General features: G+C 40.1%; 1 protein-coding gene across 1 annotated transcript in view; it reads left to right on the top strand.

Annotated features, from left to right (window-relative positions):
• The window catches only part of LOC113578892 (ELKS/RAB6-interacting/CAST family member 2), a 162673-nt gene that overhangs the window by 28876 nt on the left and 108593 nt on the right, over positions 1–25204 (top strand). Inside the window, exons 8-9 of the mRNA XM_081703839.1 lie at positions 1–80; positions 19129–19296. The exon at positions 1–80 is cut by the window's left edge and continues 88 nt beyond it. Coding sequence (XP_081559965.1) covers positions 1–80; positions 19129–19296 — 248 coding nt within the window. The remainder of the gene's footprint in view (positions 81–19128; positions 19297–25204) is intronic.

Here is a 25204-nt window from a genome sequence, read left to right as displayed (position 1 = left end):
CTGATTGCAAGCAACACATTGAAGTCCTCAAAGAGTCCCTTTCAGCAAAGGAGCAAAGAGCCAGTATCCTACAGTCAGAGGTCAGTTTGTGTGGTGCTTCGTTTCATCCGTGTCTCACAAAGAGAGAAATATAAGCAATGCAGTAGAAGTTACACAGCTATACTACTTCTGTACTGTATGTTTTTTTTTTAAATTTTGAAATATGAACTGCCCAAACAACTAAAGCACTTGTTGCTTGCTAAATTAGTCAAAGCAACTCTTTGGAGTGGAAATATATAGTATACATTTCTATTGTATTTTTGTCCTGTCTTCCCATTACTTGGCATTATTTGGAATGGTGGGAGAGTTGGATCCTTTTCAGGTCCTCTTTGTCATCCGGCCCCTCTGTCATTCACCAGTTGCATCGTCTTGCCTGAGCACAGGGGAGGCCTCTCTGACTTTGTGGGAAGGGGGGAAAAAAAAAAGTTCACTGCTTTATTACAGGAAGCAATTTGGCCCAAAATTAGACCCTTAATCATTTGTACTGTGCCAAGATTTTTGTGACAATGGGGAGAAAATACCTTACATTAAAGAAGTGGGTAATTTCATTGTGAGACAATAGAAGACTGAGGTGGCGGACATGATGCACGTGACACATAAAATCTTGTCTGGACACTGAAGTTAAATTTTGCAATGGATTTGTGTGACGGTTGTTGGTCAGTGGAATGGAAACTCTCCTCCCTTTTCTTTGCTCCATGTTTAGGTAGCTTAATGTAGTGGTGTGAATTGTTTTTCACTTCTTCACTCATCCAGTTTCAACTATTGCATCATTCTTTTAAAGTGCAGATTTCAGGAATTCCACATATAGCATCGACTAAAGCACTCTCCGACGTTCTCTCTGTGTCCCTATGGGTATGTTTCTTTTTCCTGTGTCTGAGCAAAGGAAGGTAAAGTGCAGCAATGAGAAATTCTCTGTCAAGAGCAAGCCTTCTTTGATCTGTAATTCTCAGATGTGATATTGATGTCAAATTTGTCACTCTTAATACTGGCTCTCAGAATTCTCTTTGCTCTTACATACAGCAAGACTCTGCTAGTGTGTGTCTGTGTCGGCTTGCTTCAGTCTCTGTCGCAATGTTTGACATTGCCTATGTGCATGAGTGTGTTAGGGAGAAAGCTGCAATGTGTAGGGCTTGTCAGTTTTTTACTGGTAGACTGCCTAGCATAATAAGGGCTGAGCATCAAGAGTGTTGCGGTTTAACATGCAGTTGCCTGCCAGGTCTGATGGCAGCCACCGGTGGTACAGCAGCCAAATAACAGTTCTTCTCTTCTGGGTAGGAACTGAGTTTCACAGCTTTTCAGCAACTGTGGCAGTTGCCATTAGTAGAGCAGCCAAACAGTCCTGTTACTCTTAGTTTCAAGCAAATTTAGTAACATGTGGCTTGTTTTCAGTTTTTAGTGGCTTGTTGGCAAGTGTTAACCTAAAACCAGGTATAGTAGTGCTGCTCCGAAAACAAGTGCAGTGACATGTCATTGAAATAGAGTATGCTGTGAGCATGCTGACCAGTGATTTAATATTTCTGGCAAATTCTCTTGAGTGCCATGGTGATTTAATATTCATGCATCTGACAAAATGTTATCAATTCTGCAATGTCATGGTATATTGAATTTATGATTTGTTGACTATATTTTGATTACATAGTAGCACTAAGTTTTTGTGCTGCAACATTAGCTGTAATTCAACCCCATAATTGGAGGGTGTAGTGTCTCTCGCGTTGTGCACTGTGAAATGAAATCCACATCTCAGATGTCCAATTAGAAATTTAGCTGAATTTTTAATAGGGGTATTATAGCAGCAATGTGTAACCATCTTATCTCATCAACAGATGTCATTTAAGCATATTTCACTGTCTTGTTAATTGTTTCTTGTATCTAAGTAGGGCCTAATTTGCTACTTATAAAAAAAAAAAAGTAAATGATACAGTTCATGAATCCTAAACATTCAAATTTTTTTCACATATCTAACTAAAAAAAACAAGCAAAAAAACCCCCCAAAAAACAAAAAACCAACCCCAAATCACCGTATAAGTTGAAAATCTTCCATTTAAAAGCTCCATTGGACGGATTATGTTATTGCTTGTTGCAGACAACAAGGAAACATATCAAAAAGTATGTATAAAACGTAACTTCAAAATGGAGATAATACAAGTAAAAATAAACTAAAAGGTACTGTTGCACAAAGTTGAGTAAGTAACTGTTTTATTTGGTACATTTTACAAGTGGTTTGTCAAAGAAAAACAAGATGGCATAGCGACAGGTCACAAATGCTGTTGTTAAAACTGTGGTAGAGGTGAGGAAAAGTGGCTTCATTTGGTGACAAAGAAAATAATTACAGCCCATAAAACTATACAAGTACTACAGCTGGGGGTGCACTAGATTCACAGTTGTGGCTATTATTGGTGAGACTTCCATGATAGGAATTATTCATGGTGGCGACACAGAATCCTACACCAGCAACCACAGACTGAGCTAAATGTAGGCTTGTATTAAACATGTTGCATCACAGTATAAGACAAAATAGTGAACATTTTTGTTTGTTTTTTACGTAGATCCATCAAATGCACAGGCTAGCGTTGTGAAAAGCTTAATTTCATACTGAATAATGTTGGACCTTCTCAGGTGTGTATTGTAGCTTGCTTCCTGTAGCAGAGAAGCTAGCCAGCTGGCTTTCATGAAACCTACCACATGTTCCACTGTGTTGCTAGTGCACTCATGTGCTTGGTTGTATTTATGCTCTTGTTGCGTCATAGGATTTGCCACAGGAGTCATCTGCCAGGGCTTCAGGGCATAACATCTGTCTCATGCAATGACATATGGTAGCATACACTGCATAGTGCAATATGGCTATATACCTTTTCTTACTCACCAACAAGTTAGCCATCTCCTATAGCAACTTGCTGAAGCTGACATCCCACTTCTGTTCTGTACAATACAAGGATTGTGTGTCCCCACCTGGTTAGTCGGTGATATCCTTTTCTCACATATGTGAATTTCTTAAAACTAAGTATTTTATGGCTACGTGTGTACATTCTATTGCCTTGCTTACATTTGGAAAGCCGGCGATGGCACGGTAATCCCCCATTACTGTTGTCTTTTCCACTATTATATTTGGAAATGAAATACTGCAGGGTTAGTGATTGGAATATAAGATAAGTGACATTTATTGGCTCATAGTTGGTTGGGAAATAACAGAACTGTCTTCAGTATCTCGATGGAATGCACCCTTGGCTAAAGCCCGTATAGCTGAAAGGACCTGAGTGTGCACGGGAATGCTGATGCATTTTGTTGGTCTCTTCAAAACTGGTGAGGGTTAAAATTCCCCTGGGCAAATTAAATTAACTGATGGCTAACATCACTCTCAACAATCTGTGTGGTCCTTTAAAACACATTCCTTATAAAAAGCAAGAAGTGCCAGTCTTCAAGCAAGGCAAGGTCGGCAGTTGTCTGCATCATTGCAATTAAACTTTAGACATGCCTTTTATATGTTCTTAACGTGGACCTATTATTCCCCCTTTACGCAAATTAAAACAGGTCGCTGGGGTCTTCATGAAACGTCTGTGTCATGCTTTGGTCAAAATATGTCAAGGATCAAGCACCATATCACCCTTCTCACCCTGTCAAAACAGCCCTACTAAAATGGCCAGTTTGAGGGCCTTTTCCTTTAAATGATATTGAGCTACTATTTACCCCAACCCCCCTTCTATAGGAAGTGAGTTAAGCTTCATACTACCATTGATCCTGAACCCGAGGTGAAACATGGCTGCTGGAGAAGACATAGCGATGCAACTATGCAACCTGACTCAGACTCTGAGTTTGCTCTGAGCTCATCTCTCTGCTCATTCTAGCAGCTACAGAGACATACATACCTACAAACTGCAAAGCATGCCAAATTGCAGATAGATGTGAAGCACATTTTCTCCTAGTACAACATGCTAATGTTGCTAACCCCGATTAACTAGCTAATTACCTAAGTGTTACACAACTGTAACTAACTTTTACTCTCATGTGTTGCTAAGATGAACTTCATCTCATCTACAGTCATGACCAGAAGTTTACTGCCTCAGTTTTTTTGTTTTTGTTTTTACATCCATTTGTCAGATGTTTATGGTACAGTGGAGTACAATTATAAGCATTTCATAAGTTTAACTTTTTAGTGACAAATACATCTAGTATTTACAGTGTTGACCCTTCTTTTTCAAGACTTCTGCAATTTACCTTGACATGCTGGATATCAGCTTCTGGGCAAAATCTTTACAGATAGCAACCCATTCTTACCTAATCTGCGGAGGTGATCACAGTTTCTGTGTGTGTCCACTCTATTTGAGGATTGACCACAGGTTCTCAATAGAATTGAGATCTGGGGAGTTTTTTCTGGCCATGAACCCAAAATTTTGATGTTTTGTTAACTGAGCCACTTGGATATTACTTTTTCCTTGTGATATGGTGCTCCGCCATGTTGGAAAAAGCATTGCTAGTCACCAAATTGCTCCTGAATCATTGGTAGAAGTTGCTCTTGGAGGATGTTTTGATACCTTTCCTATTCATGGCAGTGTTCTTAGTCAAAACTTAGAGCAAACGCACTCCATTGGATGTGAAGCAACCCCACACATGAATGGTCTCAGGATGCCTCACTGTTGGCATAACAGGACTCATGGTAGCGCTCACCTTTTCTTCTCTGGACAATGATTTGTCCAGATGTCCCAAAAAGTCTGAAAGTGGCTTCAACAGAGAAAATAACTTTACCCCAGTCCTCTGCTGTCCAATCCCTGTGTTTCCTGCAGAATGTCAGTCTGTCCTTGATGTTTTTCTTGGAGAGAAGTTGCTTCTTTGATGCCCTTCTTGACACCAAGCCATCCTCCAAAAGCCTTCACCTCACTGTGTGCACAGATGCACTCGCACCTACCTTCTGCCATTCCTAAGCAAGCTCTGCACTGGCGGTGACCAGATTCCCTAGCTGCATCCTCTTTAGGAGATGGTCCTGGCACTTGCTTGACTTTCTTGGGCACACTGAAGGCTTTTTCATTGCAATCGATCCTCACTCCTTGAAGTTCTTGATCATTTGATAAATGGTTGATTTAGGTGCAAGCACCAATATCCTTGCCTGTAAAGCTCTTTTGATGCAATGCAATGATGACTGCATGTGTTTCCTTGGAGGCAACCATGGTTAACAGAAAGCTTCAAGCACCACCACCCTTTTAAAGCAACCAGTCTTCTCTTCTAATCAGCATGACAGAGTGACATCAGCTGCCCTGTCCTTTTTAACACTTTCTCCTGAGCTAATGAGATGATCACTGAAATGATGTTAGCAGGCCATTTTGTGGTTGGGCTAAAATGCAGTGGCTGGAATACAGTAATTTTTGTGATTAAAGTCATTGCAAGGAATGACTTTGCAATTAATTGCAATTCATCTGATCACTCTTCACAATCTAGAGTTAATGTAAATTACTACCTTAAAAACTGAAGCAGCAAACTTTGTGAAAACCAAATTTGTGCTAGTCTCAAAACGTTTGGCCACAACTGTACAGACATTCAACAAACAAATAGCATTAACGTTATTGTAGATCCTGCAGCAAGTAATGCTTGTAACTTTCTAGAAAATTACATCATATGTTAGCGATCTCAGTCATTATTGTTCGTTGGTGCTAAAATGCTAAAGAAACATATAACATATTGTTTTTAAATACTTAGCTAGATAGCCAAATTTTCCATGTCTGCATTTTGCCACAGACAGTTGGCATCGATCCCTCGTTTAGTTAGTTTTATTGCCAGTCCTGCGATTTGTACTTATCCAGGTTTTAAAAGCAGTAATACACAAAGTAATTAGCACATTGGTTTGGGTTGTTCATTGCCATCAAAAATAAAATGTATTCACTCTTCTCTTTTGTCCTTTGAGGAATGGCATGTTTTGTCTCATGTTTTCTGATGTAGGCAGTCCATAGAAACTGACTGAGTTGTCTTAATTAACAATTTTCAGTTGGTAGGCCCTCCAAATACCAAATGTGCACATATGAGGGATTGTAGCCATTGTTTTGCTGTGAGTTTTTATTGGAACATCACAATCAAAGTACCGTGTGGTTAACTAATAGCTCGCTATGCTCATGCTGTGTAACCTGCATGTACTGCAAAGATTTTATGCTGAAGGAAACAAATGAAAATGAACATTTTTGAGGGAATTGAAATGCATAATACAGAACAAAATAGATTAGAAGTGTCGGAATAATCCATTTCAAATGACTGTTCAGTTACTTGAATCCTCATTTACGTCCCTGGTTCTAACCACTGACTGTTGTTCTTGGAGTCTTCCACCCTGGCTATTGTTCGAGGCAGTATATTTTGTTCCACATGACTACTCATGTGCACTCACTCACATTCACTCTCTCTTGCTCTTTCTCTCACTCTCTTTCTCACACATACACAAAGACACTCATGCACACACAAAGCTTTTTCCTTATATAAAAATGACAACCTTAATTGGTGATTAGTGGTGTAGTCTCCAGGTGTCTGACTTAGTAGCTGCTAAACAAGAGGCTTTAGACCGGGGACAGTTGTGTGGTTTGCTGTGCAGATTACAGCACAAGATAAGACGTGTCAAATGTTACTTGCCTTTTGCCTTAGGCCTTAGTATAGCCACCATTCTATAATAACCAAAAGATTTTTTTAATGCCATTGCCAGCTTGTAGTAGCTGCAAAATATGTGGTGGGAATACATTTGAGTTTTTCACCTGTAATGTTCTCTGTAATGTGAGTTTATCAGTTTTGGTTTGTGCCTTTTGTAGTTTTGCGATGCACTGGAGTGCAACAGTGAATGTGCATTAGGAAAACCTTTTCCAGAGCAGGAGGCTCAGCTCTCTTTGCTGGAGCTGTGCCAGTTAGGTTTGTATCAATGTCTGGAGGTCGAGGCTACAAATATATGGTTTTTCAGGGCTTGTGCCAGAAGCTTCTAAACTTGTCAGCTTCTTGGAGGAATGTACCGCTGAAAGCATGGCAATGGTCCTCTAGGAAATTGAAAAGACAGCTTTACTAGAGCTGAAGAGGAATGTTTCTGAACATGCCTGTGACAGTTTAGTATTGCCACACGGGGTAGTGCCAAATAGCGGAGAAAAGAGTAGCCGTTTTTGTCAGCTATCAGGTATTCCCAGCTGGCTTGTTTTTGTTGCGGCTTCTTTTCTGTTGTCTGGTAAATGGTAAGTGCAGCGTGTAAATGCCATGTGGCGCACATGTCTGTGTATGTCTGTGTATGCATGTGTATGTCCTCATGTTCTAGTTATGTGCACAGTGGTGTATAATGTCTTTTTGGGCGGATAGGGATGGCACAATGTCTTTTGTTTTTTGGGGGGGCGGAGGTAGTATAAAATATAGTGTTTTGTAATCTTTATCACAACATTGACCTTTTTAATGTTGGTATCATCGAAGGCAGCAATATGCAAATGTTTCCTTCACAGGATCACTTTTTTTTAATTGTGTGCTGTGAGCAGCTGGACAGATCTCCCACATTCCAGAGAAGAATTCTGTGGGTGGTCTGATGAACCATGGCCTTCACATGATCTAACAAATGGAATTGATTATGGTCAAAATAATGTAGACCAAACTTTAAATGTAACACAGGGTTTCAGCAGAGAATATTAACATATTGCAAGACATAATGGCCTTTTTTTGTTTTGGAAGCATCATTCTTACCTCATCACCTTGGTCCATTTTTTTTTCCTTTTTTTGTTCTACAGAGGGTACTCTGCAGTATTGTATTATAGCAGAAGCTGAGGTCAGGATAGTCATACTGCGAAGCTGTCTGTGCTCGTATGTGTGTACGCGGCACTCATTCATATAGTTGTATATGTATATGTAATTCTCTCTGGTTGTGTGAGTGGGTATGTCTATGAGACTGCAACAGCTGGTGTGCAGCTGCTTTACTCATTGTCTTTTTCTGAGATGGACTTGGCCTTGTATATAACATAACAGCCAGAGGAGGAGCAGCATGACAGGAGACCACACACACACACACACAAATATACATACAAATACACACAAACATGCTATGCTACAATTTCACTTTGTGCACACAAAAAATGTGCACACAGATACACATGCATAAATTATCTAGAGTTACAAACACCTATCAACCACCCACATATCTCTTGGACAAATACAGAGACACACCCATACCTACAACTTCACACACACACTCAAACACACTCACACATCTACAACCAGACTCAATGCTTTTGATGGAGGAGGTCAGGAAGCAGTGTTCAGCATCTAGGGCTCTGTCCTGGTTTACCCTCAGCATAGTAGCTGGTCTGTCATTCGGTCTTTCTGTGGTCTGCTTGGTAACAGGTCAGATGGAGCGGTGAGCAGAGGGACCGGCGCAACCCAGCGCAAACATGTGCCCCTTCCAAAGAAAAGAGCCTCCAAGTTTTTGGAAGCAGTGGAGTGTCCATGTGGAAAAGCAATAAAGAACACTGAGGGTAGAGAGCGGCAATGATGAGATATTTAATGGTTTATACAGGCATATGCACAAATACACACACAAACACACATGGGCACACACAACTGTTTCACATTCGATGTGCAAACTATTTTGCTCACACACACACACACACACACACACACACACACACACACACACACACACACACACACACACAAGTTTGCATATATATGACCACTCTTGGGCCTTGCTAACTTTCTTATAGGTTCCTGTTGCCTGGTTAATGTTTTATAATTAAGGGCTTATAAAATTATATATATATAATTAAGGGATTGGCATTTCATACACTGTTGTAAGCCATTGCTGTCTAAAGAGAACTTATGTGTTAAAACATGTAAACAAAAAAAAACCTCTTGCTTTGCATACAATTTGTCACAACCAGCCCACGTTTGAAGGTAGTTAAATTGCTCCCAAAGTTTTTACGCCTGAGCATGTTGCACCACCAACCTGGAAAAAAATGTTGGAAATAAATGATGCTTACAGATGCAACTTGGGCATGTGCAGCTTCCAAAGAAATCAAATAACCACAAAAGGCGTGCCTGCAGGCCATTCCACTCGGTGATCCTCTGCTGCTCACTCTCAGTCATAGTCTCCTCCAGCAGCTCCTGCACTGGTTCTCTCTCCTCCCCTGCATCCTCAGCCCTTTATTTTGCTTTAGTAAATGAAGGAGGTCCACTGTGCATCCCTTACACTGTTGACATATGGTAGCAATTTTCCCGGTTACTTTATGCCTGTGCACATAGACACAAACACACGCGCTCACACACGCGCGCGCACGTGGTGTGTATCTCACTGTGTGCGTCTGTGTGTTTGGATGTTTGTCTTTGGTCTCCATGTGAAAGAGGCCTACATAAACATCAATATGATATTTAGGTAGACTACAAACTGCTGTGCTGCTAACGTGACGTGAGCTTTATTTGTCTATCTTGGGAATAGTCTCTCTTCTTTCAGCCTGTCACGGCGACAAGGAAGAGAGGGGTACATGGTGGGACACTCCCCTTGTCTTCTTTTCCTCTTCCCATCTATCATCTAGACGGAAACATTAATGAGCTTTGCTTATCTGACAGCTGATTATAAATTCAACAAATGTGGTTGCACAAGCAGCAACAATCCTGACATTTTCTGCATATTCCTCGGGGTGTCATGGTGCCATTGAAATGGAGCTCCCTTTACTATTCTGTAACTGTCTGTGCGACCTGCACACCCCCTTAATAAGCCCCCATTCATCCAGCCAGTAAGCGGACAGCATAATGGACACATCAACCTCAACTAGAAATGTGCGGTCGAAGGTCATGCCAGGCTCTAAATATCTCTCTCTGTATGAGAGCTGTGTGTGTTTGTCAGGGTGTGTTAGTGTGTGTTAGGGTGGTGAGGGGTGGAAGTCCTTATTTTAGATTGATAGCTCCCTCGATGCTGCTCATAGCAGTTGGAAGAGGAAGCCACATTCACTTTTGTCAACTGCATGAGGTCACTAGTGTTGATCCTAGCCAATGACAGGTCAGTTTTCCTTAACCTTCTTGACCTTGGGCCAAACAACTGATTGCTGCTGTAGAATGTGTGTGAGTATGGGTATAAAAGTGTGCCTGCAAGTATGTGTTTTTATTATTCTTATGTGGTAACTTTGTCACTACTATATTTTCTACAAAATCCCATCTCCATCCTCTTGTCTTCAAAGCTCTGTGGTGTTCTATAAATGATCTCTAAGGGAGGCTCTCCAGAGGTCTGATTCTGAGACATTAACATGGCTGTGAGTCTCCCATAGCAACAACCCATCATCATCCATCACCTGTTGTATAAATATCATGGCCACGGAGACACCCACTGCAGGCTGTATATTTTCTTAGGACCCAAGGGCTTCACTCATTGGACTTCATCCATATATACAGAACGTTTATCCATGTGTTTATTAGATGATAATTTTATGTGTGTGTGAGCACGCGATAGCCTGTCCATCGTTCTAGGTATTATCTCAGCCTGTGTGTGTGGGATGCATGTTTGTATAATAGTGTAGAATTGACAGTATTTATGCATGTGTCAAAATCTCATCTGTGAGTAATTGTACCTGCTTACTTGTCTGAGGATGGAAATGCTCCAGTCATAAAATTCTAGGATAGGCCGAGAGAAGGATGTGGGAGGAGCAGCGAGTGCTCGGGCAGGAAAAACAATCAAGCTGCGAGCATCGTACAGCAATCCATAGCGCACCCTGTAGCGGCGCTCCGAGCTGGGTGATAATGATGATTAATGGCAGATAGGCTGCCGCTGCGGGACTAGATGTGCAGAATGGTGGAAAATCTGACCAAGGAAGTGGGCTGTGTGCTCCAGACGGCTCCCGCTGGAGCAGTGGAAACCCTGTGATCACCCTGCAATGCATAGTTTTCTTTGGATCATGTGAGGTCATTGTGGCTGCACAATAAAGGCACTGTTGGGCTGGTCCGGTTCACAGCATGCATTGCAGCAAACAAGCGTCTGGAACAGCCTGTTTAAAAGCATCTGTTTAAAATGCCAGCAGGTGTGATTTGAGTTGTAGGTTTTGGATGTGCTTGGGTGATGGAAAGTGTACTTTTGAATGTGTGTAGCATAATTGCTATGTTGATGTATGTTCAATTAGAGTATGCAAAAATCAGCACTTCCTGTTTGCACCTTTGTGTAAGCCAGTGTGACAAAGCCATCTTATGACACGTTTCTGTATGTTGCACAAGCTACAGACATAACCCTAAAGCAAAAATGAACCTAATGTATATCACTTAAGATTTAGAGTTTCTAGAGTTTACTATTTCCAAGGACCAAGTACTAAATATTGTAGCTTTATTACACTATTATTATGTATTATTTATTACAGAAACATTAAAAACACACATGCACAACCCCGTACCTTTTTTCTAAGAGATATGATCCTGTCAGCTAAATTGATGTCTAGGAGCATGCACTTTCAGGTCCTTCTGGTCCCAATGATTAAACTACATTCATTCTACATAAAGGAAGCAGGTGTGGCCCCTACCTAGCTTCAATTCAAAATCAATTTTATTGTCACATCATGCTTGCACAAGAGCGAAGGTGAGTGAAAACTTTAGGTGCTTAACTTCTCACATCAGTGCAGTATGAAGTCAAATGGTACCTCATTATGAAGAGAGCTAAGATTGTTCTGAATATTTTGATAATAAACATATGGGTATCATGCTATAAGTAAGAACCTTTCAGTGAATTTTAAAAAAATATACAAAAACAGAGAACATGCCCTTAGACTTAAGAGGGTTAAAAACACAAAACACTCATTATCAGACACAATATAACAGTATAGATCTACACTGTACACATAATCATACATAATCATACATATATCATACACACTGTACACTTTACCGTACACACTATAACTTGCAGTACAAATATCCAATGTATTATATATAAATCCTGAGTAGAGATGATTGGGGTATCTTTCAGTAGGTATTGTGTAGTATGCAGTGAGCTATTACATATTATATTACTGTACTTACTACTGTACATGGCAGTAGTGATAAAGGCCAGAGTTGCTAGGCATCATATGAGAGGTGAGAGAGATTGCCCATGTGAGTTCACCTCAATAAGTAGCTTTCTTTTAGCATTAGCATTTTGTTGCCTTTCTTTTGTCAGATGCAAGTACGGTACTCTTACACCACCTGAAAACCTCAAGAAATGCGCATGTGCATGCACACACACGTCTGGAAATCTTTAAAAAAATTGAATTATATTGTTTTTTTTCCCCCCTCAAAGCTCTGTTCACCCTCATTCTGTTACAGAGCAGTGACTTTAACATACCTCTTGAGGGGTCTCATGGATGAGGGGGTTTCAGTGTGAAACCTGTGGTAGGAAATCAGCACTAATGCAAAAGAAGGCAGAAGGAAAGGAGTAAAACGGAAACTACTTTTGGAACACACCACAGACGTGATGGATGGGCTGGTTTTCCTTGACCGCTGTCCATTGCCGCGATGGCTACAGAAGGTCATGCCTCTCATTCCACAATAATACACCCTGAGTGCCCCACTTAGTACTCACCTAGAACAATTACTTATAGTACATTAACAAAAGCTTGCCCTTAGGTGACCAGCTAGTCTGGCAATTCTGGTTGATATCCTTGCACATTTGGCATGAGTATAAAGACACTCTGTGTCCGCACGGCACCTAGCTTTTACAGATTATGTCCAGCGACGCCCATTTTCTTTATTTTCTCAAGCTCTTTTTTTGCACTTTTATAGTCCCCTAAACTCTGGAGTCAATATTTCACTTGTAATTTCATATGAAAGGTTACATTTTTATACCTAATTTGTCTGACTGCCTGGTCAGGTCTTTGGAAGCTCATGGTGCTACTGATGAAGACCAGACAGACACTGGAGTCAAGCTATGAGACCACTTCAAACAGAGCAGGGAGATATTTTGAGGAATGACCTCCTCTTTGAGCCACATCTGAGGCAGTTTAGGGCTATTTCTGCCCTTGTCGTGTCATCTCAGCTGAGAGAATGTTATTAATTGTTACATAAAGAGCAATAGTTGCAATAATGTCCTGCAACATGAAGAATGATTCATTTAGCAGCAAATGTGTTCGAATAAGTGTGTTTTAATGAGTGCTATATCTCTGCTATTAAAGATATGGAGGCAATTCAGGGCAGAAGTGTCTACGAGTTGGTATGAGCAGAGATCCACTAGGTTTTATAAATGACACTTAAGTTTAAGTTGTCTTCATTGGAGTGGAGCTGCTGTATACCACTGGGCCTCAGACCCTGGACTCTTCTCTGTGGTTTTGTGGCATGCCTTTGACATTAGTTCTGTTTATCTGCTGGCTGACACCTTTATACAGTGCTCCAGAACCTAGAAAGATGCTGTGTGTGTGTGTGTGTGTGTGTGTGTGTGTGTGTGTGTGTGTGTGTGTGTGTGTGTGTGTGTGTGTGTGTGTGTATGTGTGTGTGTGTGAGAGAGAGAGAGAGAAAGAGAGATTGTGAGAGAGAGAGAGAAAGAGAGAGAGAGAGAGTTAGTGTTCTGTGAATATAAAACTGTTAGTGAGCTCAAGAGAATGATAAAGAATTGAATTAAGCCTTAATTTTTCTTTGTATGTCTGACTGTTGCCTTGCTCTTTTACATTCTTTCTTTTCCTTTATATACTACCCAAAGGCCAAAATGAAAGTTGGCTGTCAAGAGCACCCTGACCATAGGGATGTTGGGGATATAGAGAGAGGGAGGAAGAGGAGTGTGTAAGAAAAAACACACTTAATGTTCTGGCCAAGAATTAATAGTTCTGCAACCACAAGATCTTGAAAATGTATCAAGGACTTTCTTAAATGATGTGCTGCTGAGTGAAAAGCAGGATAGGCCATTGCAATGGAGATTTTTTAGTGTGTGCGTGTGTGTGCGTGTGTGTGGGTGTGTGTGCATGCATGCGCACGTGTGTGTGTGTGTGTGTATGTGTGTGTGTGTGTGTGTGTGTGTGTGTGTGTCTATAAATGCTATGAGGCATGCATTGCTGCAGTCTTCCTTGACTGAACTTTACTTTATCAACAGTGGGGTTAATACACATACACACGCATACATGCCTACATGTGCATACACACATGCAAAGTCATATGTACACAGCTGGTCATCAGCTAAATTGAAAAAAAGGAACCAATACTTCGAGGTGAATGAGTCCCTCATTGCTGTGGTGATGGCTAACTTTCTGTCTTGCCTATTCTTTTAAATTAGTTTGCCGTGTAGAATGTGGGACTGCTACCAACAATAACCTCATGGTAGTTTAACTGTCTCTCTGTGTCCCCTCATGTTGCAGTTGGGCTCTGCAACAGTTCAAGGCAACAGGAACTAGGCAATCCATTGTGAATGCCCTTTTCAAAGATGTCTTGCAGAACTTACAGAACACACATTATGCCCCAGTGTTGAGAAGGGCACTTGCACCGAAGCGAGAAACCCACATGTGCAAAATCAACCCCATATGTCAGCACTTCTTAATAAACATGCAGATTAACTCACACAGACACTCACTCTCATCCTCACATAAATACATGTGCAGACACCCTAATGTACCATGATCTCATTATGATATAATGTGGTGATGGGATTAAAGATTGTCCTTGTACTGTGTCGAGATGCACTGTTGATATTGACCTGTGGGAGAGATTGTCCCTGTTTATTCAGATCAAACACACTCTGCAGACTGCATCATTTCACTCACCAGCTCTTTCATATGAGCACATTAGCTCATGTTCTGTGTATATGTATGTTTGTATGTGTGAGTGAGAAGAGTGTATTTATCCCTAATGTGAGATATATAATATATTGTTGTGTAGACATTTTAAGGGAAGATTAGGACCTGTTATTTGAGTTTGCTGCCATTATTCTATGCAGTCTAACTTCATGATGAAGCCTGTAATAACACCTTATTAGAACGTAAGATAACACTTCACTTAGGGACACTGTTTAGAATGTCACATGACACTTGCACAAGCTCTGACATCAAAATGCATTAAGATTTATGAAAGCTTATTCTTACATGTGAGCTGTCATAAAAGCTGCTTTTGTCAACTTTGATGTCAAGTTGACATAACATCTAGGCTGTGTCGAGTGAAAGATTTTCATGACATTCGGACGTATCATACCACCGGGTTGGGAGAAGTGACTTTGCATGTTTGATAACTAGCTTTGCAGCTCAGCATTTTATTTTGGTATGTCAGGGTAATATGACACACTTTCGCAAGTAAAGCTGCTAGTAAAATTGAACAAAAGTTAGGACTTCAAAAACCCTGTAGTATCTCATGTACTGTCACTACAGTGACATTAAAACAGTAACATATTTTAGTGAAGTTTTTGACACTTTTTATCCTGTAATGATAGATTTTTGTCTTTTAACTGTCAAAACAGTAACATAAGCTACAATCAGCAAACATACTCAATGCTCAATACATAAATATGTAAATTGTGGAAATGCTTATTTCTTTATACAATTATATTTTTAAACAATTATCATATGTGAATGTTTAAAAATCTGTATACACCAAACCTGTATAAGTTTTTTTTTTTTATTGAAAAGAGAATTACAGTTAGCTTAAATAGGTTAAATTAGTCCAATCTGGCTACATGTCTAAATTTTTTATGAATGTTTATGTAATGCCAAGAGCTAAATGAGTTATATATATATTTTCTCTAACCGTTAAGTGAGTTCCATTTGGCTATTTATAAGATTTCTGTGAGTCCTTCTGCAATGCCTTGACACTGTAATGACACAGATATGTATACTTTCTTAAGTGAGTTCACTGAGCTATAGGTTTTACAGTTTGACAATGTGGCAGTTTTACACTGTGGTATCTTATAATGCCTCCCTGATAGTAACTGTTCTAATTGTGAGCTGACAGGACGTAGTATGTCCATAATTATTTTCAGTGCCTTTTTATAAGTCTGATCCGATTCAAGTATTCTATGTGTCTTTGATTTCTTCATACTTCCAATTCTCACAATTATCTTGTGCTTTTCTGTGCCCTTCACTTTAAATTTCCAGACCATGCTGTCATATTATAACTTAGAACACTTTCAACTAGGGAATAATATGCTAATTCCATACAAGTTTGACTAACCTCATACTCAGATTGGTTTTTTTTTGTTTTTTTTTTGTTTTTTAAAGAGATAAAGCTGGTGTAATGCTTTTTTTGTATATGACATCACAGTTTCCCTCAAAGATCAGGCAGATGTACAAAACTACCAAGATATTTAAAATCACTAACTGTCTCTACTGGCAACCTATAATCTCTACCGGTGGCCACTTGATATCCCTTCTAAAAATCATTTCCTTTGTCTTCCCTGATTTCACTGAGTTCCAGTTTACTAGTTTGACACCACTACTAGTTTGACACAAGTGCAGTGACATGCTATAAATATTGTTCCTCATCATTTATGCATCATTTTCATTTAGTAAACTAAGTAAAGTAATGTCATCTGCATATTTCAGTAAATAAAAACCGAAATGGAAGAAGGTAGAAATAGCAGTTCGGGAGATCACATGCTGGTTGTATACCATTGGCCAGCCTTTTAGGCCCTCCCACATTTCCCAATCAAAGTAATGAACCATATGTTTTTTTTTAATGTTACTAAAAATCAGCATCACCTGACATAGCTGTTATGTCAACCAGAGATCAAAGTTGATAAAAACAGCTTTTATGTCAGCTGATTGTTGGAATAAGTGTTTATTAATGTTGACGCATGTCAGTTGTTATGAAGGGCTTATGTGTCATGTAGCTCTTCAGTGAAGTCTTATTTTTTCAACACTATATTTGTTATAATAATATATAGCAAGTGCAAGTGTGGTATTTTTATATTTTAAATCTTTTCATATTGACTGTTCAGTGATAAGACTTTCTGCTATGTAACCCATGAAAACTGATGACAGAGAGCCCACTTTTTACTGAAGAAATAAGAAGTAAGAAGAAAGAGGGCATAGTCTGGAGGCATTTGACAATTATAGAGTTATATATTTTAGAAAGTTCTGAGCGCACGTTTCTCCAGAAGAAAAATTGGGGTGTGGTAGAGTGTTTAAAAATTTTGAGAGTGTTGTAGAGGATCTTACCATGAGTCACATGTTCTCATAAATCCTTCCATATAAAAGCCAAGTGATGAAGACAATACATAAACTAAAATGTTTCTGCTAAATTAAAGCTTCACAGTTCATTGATGTCTTCTTTGAATGCACTGATTGCTCATGATATCCATGTAATACTTTTTTGCCTGTCAGAGAGTGAATAACCAAACGGTGCGAGCTTGTAAAAAGATACCACCACATACTGCAAACACTTTTTAAACAAGATTCATCAGTACTTTTTTCCTATCATGTCTTGCTAATGTTTGCAAATTAAGATCCAAAAGTATTTACCAAATAAAGCAAATAACTGCTTTAATTAGTCTTCAATAGTCTGCAATATCAATGTGGAACTCAGTGATTTCCGTATTTTCTTAAAACTACATAGTGTGTCGATTGCCATACCACCAGTGAAAATTATACCTGTGAAGGTTCTTGTAAATGACTGATACTAATGAGCCATTACTTGGAAGTTGATATTAGATGAAAATCTGTTGAGCATACTTTAAGTGGAGATTGATGGTGCTGTCTTACGCTAACAAGTGAGAGGAACCAAAATTAAATGTGTGCCCTGTCTGTAAAAGTGCTCTGCCTGTCTTGGCTCCATACACTCTGCAAGTGTTTTATAAGGAGGCCCACATGTGGCACACTTTAAGAGCTTAAAGAATTAGACTGGGCAGACAGGAGCGATTTCCTGCTGAACATAGGACAAATTCCTTGTAAATGACAGCATGCCAGCTAACTACGCATTACAAGTGTCACTGCAACCAGTGGGTGCTAGAGATAGACAGACAGAAACCATGATTAGGATCATGAGGTTGCGTCATCACCAGTAGAGCAATATTAGATAAATAATTTCCCATCTCAGGCTGAGAAGATCTTTGCTCTCCTGTAATACTACTGTAAAGGGCTTTACCTCAGTGAGTGCCCTCACTCTTTCAGGCTCACTCGCTTTCTCTTTCTTCACTCTCTCTCTCTTTCTGACTATGTCTGCCTCTCTCTCTCTTATGACTTTTTTTTTCAGTAGAAATAAAGGCTTACATTCTTTTCTGAAGTGAATAGGGTGTGTTAAGGGCAGCTAATTGAAGTTCATGGAAGAATTAGTCAGTTTACTCTTTTTACATTTGCTTAGACATGAATAATATCATTGTTCCCAATGCTGCTACAATATTTGCAAAGCTCTCAGGTTTCCATTTGGTTGCCGTTTACATTATTTTGGACAATAAAATATGTTGTGTGATGGGCATATATGGTGCAGGAGTACTGAATACATGTGTGTCCCCTAGCCTCATTTAAGGCTCCAGATAACAAGCTCACCAACACTTCAGGAACTCATATGGGCTTACTCACTGCTCACTAGCCAAGCCCAGAACTGTGGATACCAACGCCTGGAAATTCAATCAAGCCTTAGTAACTCATGTAGCAGCATACAGACCGAAGTGTATGTGTGTGAGTGTGTGAGAGTAAGAGAGACCGTGATAGACTGCGGGACCATGTCTCTGCCATTTTACAGTATATTTACCCACTGTGGGTGGGCATGACTATGCATGAGCCAAACCTGTGTCTGTGTCTGTATGTGTTATGCAATTCTGTAATACACTTGTGGCTTTCAAATGTATATCCTTTGCTGACAGGATGGTATTACATTACTGCTTTTGTGTTAACATTAGTTCTATTTTTTCTTTGTTGATATGTAATTAAAAGTAATAGAATTAAACCCATGAGAGAAAATTAGTTTTATTAGGAGTTCTGGAACTAATTTTTTGGTAGCAATTTACAGTTGTTGAGAAAACATTTAAAAATCAGGATTGGGTCTATTTAAAATAAAGCATTTTTGTTTGTTTGTTTGTTTGTTTGTTTGTTTGTTTGTTTGCTTATGCTGAGCTTTATTTCAGTATTACCATGCACCCCCAGTGTTGCTGTGAACAGCTCATATGCAGTGTGACATTTCCCCATGGGAATGACCATCCAGCACCCTGATTTGAACCCCTCTGCACCTGGCTGACGTTGCTGTCTCCTTCAGGTTGATGCCCTGCGCCTGCGCCTGGAGGAGAGGGAAACCTTCCTGAACAAGAAGATCAAACAGCTGCAGGACATAACTGACGAGAAGAGCACAATGAGCGGAGAGATGCACGACCTGAAGGATATGCTGGACGTTAAAGAGTGCAAGATCAGTGTCCTGCAAAAGAAGGTCAGTGCTGAAGCTGAATGCTGGTGGAGGTTACTGACAAATCTCATTTTATAGCAATGCTGTTGGTGCTGTTGGTGTGGTGATGACAGCAGAAAGTGGATTTTGTGGTGATGGAGAACAAGGGTGACTGCTGATGACATTGTTGGAACCAGCAGTGATAGTGTTGCGTTCGATAGAGTTGATGGCAATTGCAATATAGCTGATGCAGGTCGTAAAGGCAATGAGGACAACATGATATTGCTAATAATGCCTGCAGTAAAGATGGCACCAGCACTGGAAATGCTACTATTATGAGATCATGCTGTGCAGGCTAGTTCCAATTACATTGTAACGTAATTTCTTTAAAAACAAAACACCTCGCTGAACTATAAAAGATGCCTGACAGCACTATATTCTCTGATTACACAAACCTTTTCTTTCCATAATTGCACCGGCAAGTTGTTTTTGCGTTGGTTTTGGCCGCTCTCTGCCTCCTTCTGCTGCCATGTTCCCGGCTGGGATCGTCCCAGGCTGTTGTGGGCTTTCGTATGGTCTGGGCCCTCCTAAGTCTCGATTGCTTTTGGCACGCGCTTCTCTGTTCCGAGTTTGACCCAGGCCGCCACGCAGATCGGGCCCATTTGTTTGCTTTGGGTTCTGTGTGCTCATTAACTGTCCTGGGTTTTGGCCTGGACAATCGATGGCCTCAGTTACCCTGTCCTCTGGTCTGAGCTGCACAAGATTTGGACCAGATTGCCATAGACTTGGTCTGGCTGTAAATTAGACCAGGCTTGGATGGTGCTTTGACCTGGTAGAGTCCACTGAGGTTTAAGACTTGAAGACGTGTCTGTTCCAATTAGCTTAGTCGTGGCAAACATGCTTTCAACTGTGTTGTATGAAGGATTCTGTTACGTGGCATTGGGGATATCCTTTGAGACATATGTGCACATATGGTCAGATGTCAGCCGGTGAAACAGTGTCAAGCCTGAGGCATGTCTGCTCACCCTTAAAAAGGCTTAACCTGTGTCTCTGTGATTCAATTAAAGTTTTTGATTAAAAGGTCGAGGGAAAGTGCAAAGTCTAACAAGATTTAATGAAAACAGACTTTAGCTTCGTGTTATCTCGCAGTCTGTGAATATGAGCGTGTGTTCAGCTTGCTTGTAGTCTCTCCCTTTCACAACCCGAATGACTTTTATAAGGTTAACTGCAATCACTGATTTAGAGCCGCCTGCAGGGATCTCACTGCACAGCCCTGAGCTAGACACAACTACCTAACACACACATATACATATACCCATTTGTTTCTCAGTCTGCAACCTTTCACTGCTCCTAATCCTATTTTTTCTTTCCCCCCATTTATCTTTCCTCTTGACTTCTGGCTCTTTTCTCTTTTATAAATTAAGTGAAGACACTTTTTCCTGTCTCATTCTCATCATGACTCATCTTCGATGCCATTTGTTCCTAGAATGGTGAAGTGTTATCCTGACTTTACTTACCATCACTTATATTGCCTATTTATATTGACGTTATTGTACTGGGTCAGCAGTCTCTGAAAGGATGGTATATTATGGTGACCTTCACATATTTTTTACGTATAGTCACGTAATTACCTGAACAGCCCTTGAGCCATGTGTGTACTTATATCAGGGTGCTAACAAGCACCACTGTATTGTATTGTATATGACTGTATTATTTATGAAGTATGAACTGGATGGGAGCACTACTGGATGGGTTACACTATCTTATAGCTAATGTTTTTATTTTAGCTTGGTTTTTATTTGATGTGTACTTTTTCAAAGGGAAATTTGGATATTTTGATTGGACCCTGAAAGAAATATGAAAGTACAGCTCTCATAAAAACATGCTTTCTATTTTATGCTTGGACTGAATTTCCCTCTCTCATGTCCAGCTCTGGGGCTTTTACTCAGAACCAACTTAGTCTGTCCAGCCATCATCCACACATCTTACCATCCAGCTAAAGAGCCATGGCTATCTTGCCCTGTAAACTTCTAGCTTTCCTCCAGTTCATTCCTGGATTGCTCTGTTCTCATGGCGCCAAACCTCATTCAGCCCTCAGAAAGACAGATTAACTCACACGCATGGGAAGGGTTTATGTTCCACTAGTGTGTCACAGGTGTTCCACTCTATCTGTCAGCAGGCAGATATTGTCTACTGCATGCAGAGGATTTGATTGATTTTCCGAACTTCCAGTGTCTCATGGTTCCTTAGCGCATAACTTACAGGAGGAGTTGCTGAGGGGAAGGACAGGCTTTCCTCCACACCTCTGGATCTCTGTTAACCTGTCTCTCAGCTCAGACAGACAAGGGGAAAAGAGATGACTGGCTAGTCCATGCCTGGAGTTGTGTCTGCAAATATGCAGATAAATCTATAGGCATAATTTATGCTGGGGACCCTGGGAACCTCTTTCACTCAGCTCCAATACTAATTTGAGGGGCAGCTGAACTTAATGCTACACCTGGTCCCCATTGTCCTCAGTAGTTTTCAAAACAAAATTACACTCATGGATAAGCCCAACACACTCCTCAATGAACGGGAGAGAAATTAGCCCGCTCAACAAATGTACAACATGAATGTCCAGTAACTAGTTAAAGTGAGTATCAATCCGAAATTAAAACACACACACACACACACACACACACACACACACACACCAACCAACATGCTCACAGGAGATGTGTTTGTATCACATTAATTATGTGGTTGCTGGTTGGTGTCCTGGTGGCTAGCTGTGGCATACCCTCTCAACTATAATATAGTTCTTTTTTATAGTCTTATGTTCCTTATCCACAAAAAAACTATTACCCTGCATCTGCACACTTCAAAACATGAAACCTATATTGTTTTATAAACCTGATTTTAAACATCTTTACAATGCTTATAGTTTTATTAAACACAGTTCTGTGGCATACATAGCATAACTGATAACATATACAGAATGCTGTGATTACATAAGTTTAATAACACTAGGAAGCCTTGACTTTGGTTCACTTTTATTATATGACCTTATTTTAAGAAGGGTTTAGTGAAGGGATTAATGAATACATTTTTCTTTGGAACTGTTGATAATGTTCTCTACAGTAATTTGGTGACTAAAATTGGAGAAGAAAATGTGGATGTGTCAAGTGTAGAGTTTGGAATGGTGATTATTTGAATATGTTCAATGCTAATCATAGTTATGTTGTGCCACTATGTATGTAGAGACAGGTAAATGTTTGTCATTCAAATGTTTGACTGAACGGTACATGAACTATTATAATAAAGGAATGATAATAAGATCTTTTAGCTAAACAAGCTAAATCTAATACCCACATCTGTTGGTTCATATATACATAATCCAAACATTAAATTCCTTCTTTTTAAAAATAGTGGACTAGGTAACTAATGGTGTGGAAAATATGAAATCTGGCATTGGAAGTCAAAATCATCTCAAATGGAAAAAGATGAGTAATGAGAGTGAGTGGGCGTAACTTTTGTTTGACCATGTCCTCCTCCACCTTGCACACATTTGCACACTAGCATACACATGGACTAACACAGAGTACAGACCAACACACTGTCAGCATCGTTGTGGAGCAACAGGAAACAGTTCTTACATTTTGCCCTTAAAACAACAGTAAGCAACGTGAAAGAAAAACAAATTTGAAATGAATGATCTAAGAGCCCTAGATCTGTCAGAGATGATGTTTGCTTGATACGACACAGGTTCAACTCTGCTGTGCAGGTCGTGCCTTTGATGCGCTGTATGTAGGTTGTTGCGCAGGGTTTTCCGTTGCCCTGGAGCCCCAGGTCTGTCATCAGGGCTGCTCAGACAGACATTGAATGTTCTAAGTTAGCAAAGTTTTACAAGTCACGCACACATCAGTCCTGTCCGTGAGGTTGGCATTAGTTAGAAGAGCTCCACCTTGCACAGGCCTGCATGCTGATAAGGAATGAGCACTGAATCAGTGGTTGTCTGTATATTTTCTGGTTATGTGTTTATGTAGTGTCTGGTTGGACACATCAAATAGGCAGTACACTGGTCATTTTCAGGTGATATGGAGTAAAGATAAAAGTGCTTCTTGGCATGCGATTTGCAACCCTGCACTTTAAGAATGGCAAAGTATGGTCACTGAACTTCTCTTATGGGCACTACTGGTGTGGACACACAATTGCTTATAGGCGTACACAGACACTCTAGACACACATAAAGGACTGGTAAGATAAGAAAATGATTTGCTACAATGTTGTCACACTGTGTTCAAAGCATTTTTCTTCCTGGGATGTGTGTGTGTTTGTTTGTGTGTGTGTGTGTGTGTGTGTGTGTGTGTAAATGCAACCAAAGCCAGGTGTCTCTTTGATCCTGCATTACAGCACTGACTCAGGCTTTTAACAGACATGTAATGAGGCTGTTTTATATGAAGCTCTAATAGTGTCTGATTTACTGCTGGGGGTGGTGTCCCGATCTGTCAGCTTCCTGTCTGGGCACAGGAAGTGTGTCTCTCTGTTACGTGCCTTTTTGATTACACACTTAGCTGACCACAGCAATTTATCCCAGTGATAGCTCCACTGGATTACTTCAGCGTAATAGAATTTTCTATGAGTGTGTGTGCATGAACATGCATTCCTGTTTCCGTGTGTGCAGTATACACATCTAATTGTCATCTGATTTACATAACTGATCTTATTAACAGACCAAGAGCTGCCAGAGTGTGCATAATATAGTATAGCAGAGTTGCTATAGTGTGTGATTTCTATTTGTAACTCTTGTTGGCTACAGTACTACCACAGGTCTGTTGAGGCTCCTAAACTTTGCAGCCTCATTTTCAGTTTACCTCGATTTCTACTTTACTTTCTCATTCTTTCTTTGTCCTACTTGACACTTGTTTTTGTCTTTCTGTCCTTTCATCCTAATTGTATTATCTCTCTCTCCCTAATTGTATTCTACTCTCTCCCGATTATTCTTCCTCTCTCTTCCACTGCTGCCTTTTTCCTAACCTCCCTTTGTCATTCTCTTTCACCAAGTCATTTTCATACTTTGATTCTTTTCATCTGCACTCTTTTGTCTCCCCTGCTTTTTTATTTCATGTTACCCTGTCCTTGTGGACAGAGAGAAATATTGCTGCTCACGTTTATTTTCCAGCATTCCAAAAGGCCCACAGCTGAAACTGTTCTCATCATGACTTTCTTAATGAATGGATACAGCAGAGGTGTGTACGTGTATGTGTGTGCACATTCTTAAGAACACAGTACAGGTGCGTGCATGATCTCACACTTTTCAGGGTTATCTGTGCTCAGTAACCCAGGTTATTTGAATGTGTATTGTTAAAAGTGTTGGCTGTTAACATTGCTGCACCTTAAGGGCTGCCTGACTGTTTCTGTGCGGCCAAAATAATGATTCTGTTGCCAGTGCAGCTTATGTGCTGAGCTCTTCATTTCCCTATAAAGACACGATTGCACTGGGAGTCATTAATGTGTTACACAGAGTTGTGAAAACAACTGATTTCTCAAAAGTGCTGCACATTGCTTGAGTACAGTAATAACCCCTACTCACTGAGCCCTCTCTCCTACAAATTGCCACACACAAAGAAAGCAAGATAAAGAAACAAACAAAAATAAGACACCTGTATACTCTATTGGGTTGAGCAACACTTACATTGTCTCTGTCATACTTGATAATTACATTGTAATGTTTTAAGCTTGTTTGAGCCTGCTTTGTTATATTGTTATATTTTGTTATATTAGGTTTATTATATTGTAACAGACTTTTTGTACCACAGAAGTGTTGAACAGTTATTTTAAATCTCTGGCAGTATTTTGTATAAGCTTTTACAGTTGCCACACACACACACACACACACACACACACACACACACACACACACACAGAGAAACATGCTCACAGGAGGTGTGTTTGCATCACATTAACTATGTGT

Source organism: Electrophorus electricus, chromosome 20, assembly GCF_041902795.1.
Source record: "Electrophorus electricus isolate QZ-2024a chromosome 20, ASM4190279v1, whole genome shotgun sequence".
Lineage (NCBI taxonomy): Eukaryota > Metazoa > Chordata > Actinopteri > Gymnotiformes > Gymnotidae > Electrophorus > Electrophorus electricus.
The sequence above is the reverse complement of the archived record's forward strand: the minus strand, read 5'-3'. Positions and strand labels throughout refer to the sequence as shown.